Source organism: Eriocheir sinensis, chromosome 38 (genome assembly GCF_024679095.1).
Source record: "Eriocheir sinensis breed Jianghai 21 chromosome 38, ASM2467909v1, whole genome shotgun sequence".
NCBI lineage: Eukaryota > Metazoa > Arthropoda > Malacostraca > Decapoda > Varunidae > Eriocheir > Eriocheir sinensis.
In genome coordinates this window covers 12,013,290-12,023,618 of record NC_066546.1, presented here as the reverse complement: position 1 = coordinate 12,023,618, position 10,329 = coordinate 12,013,290, and the positions used below count along the sequence as shown (strand labels likewise).

General features: G+C 40.4%; 1 protein-coding gene across 2 annotated transcripts in view; it reads left to right on the top strand.

The window, feature by feature from the left end:
* The first annotated feature begins 33 nt into the window (after positions 1-33).
* The window catches only part of LOC127008664 (uncharacterized), a 125,880-nt gene continuing 115,584 nt past the window's right edge, over positions 34-10,329 (top strand). For both annotated transcript variants that reach the window (XR_007761233.1, XM_050880965.1), the window contains exon 1: positions 34-365. Coding sequence is in view for 1 of the 2 variants with exons in the window: in XM_050880965.1 (XP_050736922.1) it covers positions 73-365 (293 nt within the window). In the remaining variant the exon portion in view is untranslated. The remainder of the gene's footprint in view (positions 366-10,329) is intronic.

Here is a 10,329-nt window from a genome sequence, read left to right as displayed (position 1 = left end):
CACTACTACACCCACCTGAACCCTTCCACTGCTCCACCGAAACCACCAGCCACCTCCCACCTCCACCCACCTATGCTACGAATCCCATCCCCTGGCGAACCAATGCTCACCACCTCGCCCTCGGAGATGCCCCCTACCGTACAGCACACGTGGCAACTCGAGTGCTGGGGGCGCGGGTGGGCGTGGGCGGGATGTGAGGGCGCCAGCGACGGGTGGGGGAACGTGTCGCTGGTCCCCCTGAGGCAGCGCGCGGTGGAGGTGACCTGGGTGTGGCCGGAGTGGTCTGACGGGCAGGTGGTTGTCCCTCAGAGCCCACCTGTTGAGGATCTTCGCTACCAGGTGGAATATGGACCCCTTGATGCCCCGTGAGTACCCCCTCCAGTGTTTTCCTCCTCGTTTTCCTCCTCCTCCTCCTCCTCCTCGTCCTACTCAAAATATCGAATCCTGACGCACGTTTCCCGTTAGTCAGAATTCGTGTAGTTTATATTTTTTTATTTTCCTTTCCTCCCCTTCCTGATCACCCAGTCTTCTCTTGGTCCGCTTTCTTAGTCCATCTCTTATTTTTTTTATAGTTTACCAGATCTGTGTGGCGAGATGGTGTTTGTTTTCTGTTTAGTGTCACATTTTTCGACAACCAAAACTTGTGAGTAGATATTCCGATGCGTGTGGGAGGATAGTTTGATGTGTCTTTTTTTTCTTCAGCTTGGTGTGTGGAATTTCTCGCAAAAAAACAAAAGAAAACTGTAGCATATATGATTCATGAGGAGAAAATTTGAATGTGATTTTTTCCTTTCAGCTTGATGTGTTAAAATTTTAGAAAGCAAATAGAATATCCAGCATGAGGGGAACTATTTGATGTTATATTTTTTTTAGTGTGTCAGTTTGTCCGTCCAGACTTAGCGAAACGAACAGTGGTGTCACCTAAGACTTATCCTCAATAATTACACTATTTCGAAAGGGAGATGAAGGGGTGGGTACGAGGGTGGGGTGTTGGGATAGATATTAATTGTTTGGGTGAATATTGTTTGTTGGAGTGGTTACAGATGGGGCTTAAGGGTTGGGGCTGTGGCTTGAGGGTAGAAGTTGGGATTGGGGTGATGTTTGGTGATTGGAGGGGTTAGAGATTGGGGTTAATGGTTGGGGGGTGGTGGGCACATTAGGAGTTGGGGATTGAAAGTGGAGTTTGGAGTTTGGGGTTTGAGGATAAAGGATGGATTTTGGGGGGTTGTGGGTAGGGGTTAAGAGTTGGGGAGTGGTGGTGTGGTTGAGGGTAAAGGATAGAGTGTTTAAATTTAACATCCTCTCTGTCTGGGTTAAGGTTGGGGCGGTTGTTGGTGAGTTTTGAGTTGATATTGGAGGTGGAGGTTTGAGGATAGATGTTGTGGGTGGAGGTTGAGTTGGGGAGTGGTGGTGGGGTTGAGGGTAGAGAATAGAGTGATACTTGTTTACTATCTCGTGTTCTCCCACTGGCTAAATACCTCGTTAAACTCTTTTCTTTTAATCTCTTCTCTCGTAATTGACTGCTCTTTCGGCCACCTCTTCGGATTCTTTACGGGAGCAGCGAGTAGCGTTTTTTTTAACTTTTTTTATTGTTTCCTTTTTTGTGTGCCCTTGTGCTGTCTCCTTTGCTGTAAAAAAAAAAAAAAAAAAAAATCCATGCTCTTTTAACACGCACTCACTCACTTAGTTTAACATCCTCTATGTCAAACGGTACTTAACTTCCCTATACTTTATGTTATCCCGCTTCCTAAGTACTTCGCTAGACCCGTTCCTTTTAGTCCATTTATTTATTTATATTGTGGCTGGTCTTGTTATCCCTTTTTTTCATTTAACTTTTGTTCTCTCTTCGTTTCATACTCTCCTTTCGCTGTTTCTTCATTCCTGTTTACCTTCCAATCGAGATCTTGTGTTTCCTTTTAGTTTTTTTTTGTGTACCGTATATCATTTACTTGGATACAATTCACTCCCTCCCTTCCTCAGTTTAACGTAGGTATTCCCTGCTAAACGATACGCACGTTTTCTCTCTCTTCCTTGCACATTTAATGTCTGCCTCGTTAAACCCATTCCCTTACGTCGGTTTTCGTTTTACACGCACTCAGTTTAACGTCCTCTGTCTAACGATACCCAACTACTTTATCGTACTTTTTCGCTACTATCTAATTACCTCGTTAAACTCTTTATCTTCAGTTTATTCTCATTGAACACTCACTCCTCTATGTCTAACGAAACCTGGCTTCCCTATTTCGTATTTTCTCACTAAATATCTATTACCTCGTTAAACTCACGTCCCCTCTACTTAACGATACCTAACTTCCCTATCTTGTCCTCTCCTACAACCAAACTACCTCGTTAAACCATTTCCCTCCAGTACATCGCCATTTAACACCCTTCATTCTTCATTTCAACATCCTCTGTGTTTAACGATAGCTACCTTCCCTACCTAACTACCTCGTTAAACCATTTCCCTTCAGTCCATCGCCATTTAACACTCCCTTCATTCTTCATTTCAACATCCTCTATGTCTGAACGATAGCTACCTTCAATAACAAACTACCTCGTTAAACCATTTCCCTTCAGTCCATCGCCATTTAACACTCCCTTCGTTCTTCATTTCAACGTCCTCTGTGTCTGAACGATAGCTACCTTCAATAACAAACTACCTCGTTAAACCATTTCCCTTTCATTCTCGTTAAACACTCATTCCTCCATGTCTTCTTTATGTCCCTACTGCGTGCTCTAACTGCCTAACTACCTCGTTGAACCCTTCCGTCAGTCACGTTACTCACTCTTCTTTATTTTTCAAACCCACTTCTTTCTCCTTTTTCTCATTTAACGCTCACTCACTCACTCACTCACCTCCCGAAATTGACCTCTCTTTTTGGCCACTCCTCTGTACGCTATTCAGGAGCAGTAAGTAGCGGGCTTTTTTTTCTTTAATATTTTTTTTTACGCCCTCCTTTCTGTAAAAAAAAAAAGAAAAAAAAAAACTCACGCACTCACTCCGTTCTCGTTTTACGCCTTCCTGGGTCTCGCGTTTCTCCCCCCACCCCCCACCCCCTCTCTCGTTTTTATGCTCGTTTTATAATACCGTTTATTGCTTCCTCTTTCCCTCCTTTCCCGTCACGTTAATCGCCTGCCGTCATCTGTTTTTTTTTCTTTATTTACATTTTTTTCCTCTGTTGGGTTTTTGTTTTCATTTTCATTGTTGTTCATTATTTTTATTTTTTTTGTAAGGGTTGTTTTGTTTGCTTAGTTTTGCTTAATTTTCTCAGACAACGAAACAAGAATTATCGAAGGAAAAGAAAAAAAAGCAAAGGAAGAAAAAAACACTAAGTAGAAAAACAAAACAAGTACGAGAAGAACCAGAAGAAAAAAAGTAAAATGTAGGAAAAATAACAAGAACAAGAATTAAAAAAAAGAAAAAGAAAAAAGAAAAAAAAATTAGCACATTTTTTCCCCTTTCTCCATTTATTTCCGTTTTACTTCCTTCCCCGTTTGTGCTTTTTTTTCTCTGCGCCATTAAAAAGAAAAATGGTATACACTTCTTTTAATTTTGTTTCCCTTTTAGCTTACATAGTTGCATGGTATTTTTTTTTCCTCACTGCGCTTCGTTGTCGTTTCTTTCGCCTTTTTTTTTTTTTTTTTTTGGTATTAATAGGATTTGACTTTGCCTCGCGTATTTTTTTATATTTTTTCTCTCTCGATTCCGTGTCCGTGTTTACTTTTTTTTTTTCTCAACTCTGTCCATTTAATTTTTTTTGTTCTCTCTGTATATACACTTTTTTTTAGGGGATACTCCTTTATTTCTTAATTTCCTTTACCTATGTATTTTTTCATTTTTATTATTTCCTGATATCTTTTTGTTTTCTCCAGTGTTCTTTTTCTGCTTTCGTTTCCATTTCGTTTTCTCAATTTCATCTTTTTTTCTTCTTTCATTAATTTCTTTCTCTCCTTTTCTTCTCTCTTTTTGGTAATGCTTTCTTTTTCTTTTTTTCATATCACGAGTTATATTATTTCTTTCTCACATCTTCCATTCTTCTTTCTTTCTTTCTTTCCTTGTTTTTTTATTCATTCTTTCATAATTTTTCTTTCTGTCTTTTCTTTCTTCTACTTTCTCGATTTTTTTTTTAATTTTGCTTCTGTTTCCTCTTTTATTCTTTCGTTCTTTCTTTTAATTTTCCTTCCTAATGTTCTCATCACATAGTATATCTTCCAGTAACATTAAGATAATTACGCGTTTCTTTCCTCATTACCTGTCTGCATCATTACATTAACTGTTATGATGTCACTTAGTTTTGGTCGCCGCTGCAGAGACAAAGAAAATGGGATCAGGTTTATGAAAATGGGAATCGCCTGCATTGTGAAAACGGAAAGGTCAAAGGGGTGTTTTTGTGGAGGGAAAGGGAGAAAGCGGGAGGAAAAATGAGGCAGGTGGTGGGATGTAAAGAGGAGGAGAAGAGGGAGGAGGAGAAGGAGGAGTAGGAAGAAAAAGTCGATAATAATTAGGATCAATATAGCAACATGGAAGAGCAGGCAACATAGAGCATAGTGACTCATGACCGGGGCGCTTGCTTTAGGGGCTTAGGGTCGCTTTTAGTCACTTTATTTTGATCGTTACCAATGCGGCGATTATTGATATAGTATTTCCACGTAAAACTGGCTGATGGGGTAGTGGCGGCTGCGGGGTTAGCCTGGCCCCGCACCTTGGCACACACACTCAACACCTCTCTTCCTCTGCAGCCGCCACTACCCCATAGGCTAGTTTCACGTGGAAAACTATATCGTCGATCCCCGCCATTGGTAACGATCAAAACAAAGAAAGTGAGTGTGAAAGCGGCCCTTGGTCTATTCCTGCTTTCATATCTATCCTATATATCGTGAAAGTTCAATATATTCATGAAGCAGGAGCGTTTATTTCTGAAGCCTGGTCCAGAAACCATTTTGGGTATCAGAAATAATATTGTTGTCCTTCAGTTACAACATGATAATTTTCTTGAGGATCCTGCCCGTTACTGAGATCAAGATTAGTCCAACAGTTTTAAGGTCACGCTCTCGTCTTCTGTTATGAAAATTGAGTTTACATTCACCAGTTTCTAGTCTTCAGGGACATTGTTCAAGTATACTGATTATTTTCATTGACTGAAGGTGCTTGTACGTATAATTGGCTAAGTATTTGCTGCTTTAGTTCTTTTTGACAACATCTGATATAGGCTGGTGCTTACTGATACTGCATTTGTGCCAAAGTTACCCAGGTCCCGCAGTACAGTTTGTTCCCCTGTAGTTTCAATTACTAGCGGTGTGATCCCCTCCGGCAGAATAGGACTCCAGGGACAGACTCAATGTTTTCGACCGTGAACACAGAAGCGAAGTTTGTGTTCTGAGAAAAAGAAAAAATGGAGGAGAGTGGGAAATGGAGGAGGAGGAGAGGAGGTAGAGGTGGCGGTGGAAAGTTCGCTGAAAACATTGAGATGAGGATGCAGGAAGGAAAAATAGTGGTAATTGTGGTTTGTAGTGAAAGAGATAGTGATGATTGTGGTTGTGACTTTGTGGTGTGTGACCCTCTCTTTCACTCTCCTCTCTATGCAGAAGCAGCGCCAGTGGACTTTTTTTTAATCTTTTCTTTTAATACCTTGAGCTGCCTCCTGAACTAAAAAAAATGTTGATGGTGGAGGTGGTGGTGGTGGTGGCTGTGGTGGCGGTAGTAATAATGGTGTTGAAGGGCATGGTGATATGGGCGTAATAATGGATCCTTTATGTGAAGAGGGATTTGTTGAAGTGTGTGTGTGTGTGTGTGTGTGTGTGTGTGTGTGTTTCAGAGAGAGAGAGAGAGAGAGAGAGAGAGAGAGAGAGAGAGAGAGAGGCGGCTGGCTGGCTGAGAAAAGGTTAAGGGATTTTCACGCCGGTAACAGTAATTAATTTAAGAACTACGTGAGGTTGGTGATACAAGGCCGTTTTTTTACTTTGGTCTCTACTTGGGGTTACGTTTTCTTTATCTTTTCCTCTTGGTTTCGTTGTTTTCTGGTTTCTTTGATATTTTTACTTATTTGTTTTGATTATCCTGTTTTTTTTATGTATCTTGTTTTTCATTTTTTTCATAATTTTCGTTCTCATTGTTTTCTTTGTATTCGTTTTTTCTTTGTTTGTCACGTTTTTGTTTTTTGTTTTCTCTTGATCGTTTTCATAATCTTCGTCCTTGTTTGTTTTCTTCATCTTTTGTTTTCTCTTTGTCTCGATTTTCTGCTTTATCTTTTTCGCCTTGATTATCTTCGTTTCTCTTTGTCTCACGGTTTCTTTCATTGATTTTTTATTGTCTTTTCTGCATCGCTTTTCTTTATTGCTCTTATTCAGTTGTTTCTTCTTCTTCTTTTTCTTCTTCTTCTTCTTCTTCTTCTTTTTCTTCTTCTTCCTCTTCTTCTTCTTCTTTATCTTCTATTTCTTCTTCTTCTTCTTCTTCTTCTTCTTCTTCTTCTTCTTCTTCTTCTTCTTCTTCTTCTTCTTCTGCATATTCTTCTGCCTACTGCATCCTCCTCTTCCTCCTCCTCCTCCTCGTGAAGGGCACAACTGGATGAACAAAACAAACGGCATAATCTCTTCACGTTGGAAAAGAGCCCACACCAGACGGGTTGTTGATACGAGCCTCTATATACTTAAAGAACTTCAGTAACGTCGATCACCCAAAGTTGTCAGAGCTCCAAACTAACCCGAGAACTAGAAATATAGGTCCGTCAGTTCAAGGGACGGGATGCAGTGTTCACATAGGCGGAAGGTTATCATCGAACAGACTCATCCGCCACTGGAACAATCTCCCTGCCCAGAGATAATTAATTCGAAAACGATTGACGCTTCTGAAATACGCATCGTCAGTGGTGAATTTAACTTTCCCTCAGATCAACAAAAATGCGTAAGCTGTTCCGTAGGTTACTTATTAAATCACTTGACCTGGCAGCCTCGTTATGGACCAAAGGGCTTTCTGCTGCCTGCTCTTCCATGATTCCGTATTTTGCCGCTTTCCCTGTTCGTTGCGCAGCTGTGTCGGTCTTGTGAGATGCGAGAACTGTAGGAGGAGGAGGAGAAGAAGGAGGAGGAGGATTAGTAAGATAGGACAAGGGCAGAAGGAGTAGTAGCTGGAGGAGGAGGAGGAGGAGGAGTAGGAGTAGGAGGAGGAGGAGATTGGTTATGGAGGCTGAGAAGGACGGGGAGGACGAGAACGGTGTACTAATCTCCGTTTAACTCCCTGAGCTGAGGAAACTCTCCCCGGGGAAGGATGGAAGGAAGGAAGGGAGGAAAAGAGGGAGTCAGGGGAGGAAGGAAGGAAGGGAGGAAGTATGGAAGGAAGGAAGGAAGGAAGGGAGTCAGGGGAGGAAGGAAGGAAGGAAGGAAGGGAGTCAGGGGAGGAAGGAAGGAAGGAAGGAAGGAGGGAGTCAGGGGAGGAAGGAAGGAAGGGAGGGAGAGAGGAAGAAAGGAAGGAAGGGAGAAAAGGAGAGAGGGCAGAAAAGCAGGAAGGCAGGCAAGCAAAAAGGAAGGAAGGAAGGAAGGAAGGAAGGAAGGAATAAGGAGCCGCAAAGGGAAGAGAAGGGGGAGGATTAGGGGGAGGTAGAAGCAAGAGAAGCAGGAGGACGAGGAGGAGGAGGAGGACGAGGAGGAGGAGGAGGACGAGGAGGAGGAGGAGGAGGAGGAGGAGGAGGAGGAGGAGAGGCTCAACTTGAAATGCGACAAACACTCTTGGAGATACGAGTGGAAAGTACGTTTATTTTTTGTTGTAATTTCTTTCTTTATCGATTTCTCCTTCTTTTCTTCATTCAGCTTTATTCTTTACGCTTCTTTTCTTTCTTTTCTTTCATTTCCTCTTTATTTACTTCATCTGTTATTCATCTTTTTTTCTCTCTATTCTTTTTTCTCTTCTCTTTATCACTTTTTTTTATCCTTTTCTGTTTATTATTCTCTATTTTTGTTTCTTCCTTCTTTCTTCCTTTGTTATATATGTTTTCTGTCTCTCCTTTTCCTTGTTTTCTCTTTAGTTTCTTTCCATCATATATCTTTCTATCATTCATTGCTTTTATATATTTCCATTAGTTTATTCTTTCTTCCTTTCTTCCTTTTCCTTTCTTACTTTCTTTCGTTTCTCTCATTCTTTCATTCTTTCCATCTCATTCTTTTCTTATCTTCCTTTAGTTTCCTCTTTCTTCCCTTTCTTTCCTCTCCTTTCTTTTGTTACCTGTCATTTTCTTTTTTTCCATCAGTTTCCCTTCCTTCCTACCTTCCTTCTTTACTATTTCTACCTTGCCTCCAATCCTTCCTTCCTCTTCTCGTCTGTTTTCTGCTTCTATATTAATTTCAACTGTCATTTGATTACACATGTACAGGTCAAGGTCTTGTTTTCACGCCATTCTTCAAGTTAAACAGCACCCCTTTCCTTCTCCTTTTTCATAACTAACTCTCCTTTCCCTTCCTTTCTTTTCCTCTCTCCTCTCTCTGATGCTTCGATATTAATTTCAGCTGTTAGGTGATTGCACTTATAAAACTCAGGGTCTTGTTTTCACGCCATTCTTCAAGTTAAACAGCACCCCTTTCCTTCTCCTTTTTCATAACTAACTCTCCTTTGCCTTCCTTTCTTCCTCCTTTTCCTCTTTCCTCTCCTTGATTAATTCTTCTTCAACCTTCGAAGCTAAATGTTCTTCTCCTCTTTTGTCTCCTTTTCCCTCCATTCTCCTTCTTTTCTCCTCCTCCATCTGCTCTTCTTCTTCTTCCTGCTTAGTCTATTTTTTTCTCATTTCCTCTTCTCCCTCTTTCTTTTTCCATTCCTTTTCCTTTTCTTTCTCCACGTCCTTTTCCTTGCCTTCTGGTTCTTTTTCTTTTTCTTGTTTTTTCTTCTTTTCTTCATTCTTTTGTTTCTGTTATTATTGCTTCTTCCCTCTATCTTTTCTAGCTCCTCCTTCTGCTCTTCCTCTTCCTTCTTCTCCCTGTCCTTTTCCCTCCTTTTCTCTCCTCCCCTCCTTCTTTTTTTTCTTCCCTTGTCCCTCTTCCATCCTTCTCTCTCTTCTCCCCTCCTCCTCTTGCTCCTTCCCTTTATCCTCCTTCCCTTGTTCCTTTTCCCTCCTTCTCTTTCTTCTCCCCTCCTCCTCTTTCTCCTTCCCTTTATCCTCCTTCCCTTGTTCCTCTTCCCTCCTTCTCTCTCTTCTCCCCTCCTCCTCTTGTTCCTTCCCTTCATCCTCCTTCCCTTGTTCCTCTTCCCTCCTCTCTCTCTCTTCTCCCCTTCTCATCTCGCCCTCCGTCCTTCTCCTTCCCTACTTACACATCTATCTTCCTCTCCCTCCCCCCTTCCCTCTTCATTACGGACTCTCCATCTTCATTTTCTCTTGGATTTTATTTCTATCCCCGCACCGCTTCCTGTTTTCTCTCTTCTCTTATTTCTTTCTCTTCCTATTCTTCCTTCTGACCGGAAAGTTGGTGTTTTTTGTATTTGTATTTTCTCGTTTTCCTCCTTTATCCATAATTTTTTCCCTTCTGTTTCTATTCCTTTTCTTCTTTTCCCTTCTCATTCATCCATTATTTTTTTCTTCTTTCTTCGTGTATTTTCTCTTTTTCCTCCTTTATCCATATTTTTTTCCCTTCGTTTCTATTTCTTTTTTCCTTTTCCCTTCTCATTTATCCATTATTTTTTTCTTCTTTCTTCGTGTATTTTCTCTTTTTCCTCATTTATCCATTTTTTTCACTCTTTCTATTCCTTTTCTTCTTTTCCCTTCTCATTCATCCATTATTTTTTTCTTCTTCGTGTATTTTGTCTTTTTCCTCCTTTATCCATATTTTTTTCACTCTGTTTCTATTCCTTTTCTTCTTTTCCCTTCTTATTCATCCATTATTTTTTTCTTCTTTCTTCGTGTATTTTGTCTTTTTCCTCCTTTATCCATATTTTTCACTCTTTTTCTATTCCTTTTCTTCTTTTCCCTTCTCATTTATCCATTATTTTTTGTCTTCTTTCTTCGCCTCTATTTTAATTTTGTTGTTCATATGCAAGCCAACCTTTTTTTTCTGTTTTTCCTTTCTTTTATACATAATTTTTTTTGTGTTCCTCTGTCTCTTTATTTTCATTTTATTTTCCAATCTTTTTTTCCTTTCTTTTATACATTATTATTTTTTGTCTTCCTCTGTCTCTGTCTCTATTTTCACCATTTTTTTCCATATTTAGATTCAACTTTTATTTATTTATTGATTTCTTGTGATGGTGGTGATGGTGATGGTGGTGGTGATGGTGATGGTGTGATGCTTGAACTTATTCTGATGGTGATGATGGTGATGATGGTGATGGTGGTGATGGTCATAGTGAAGCTG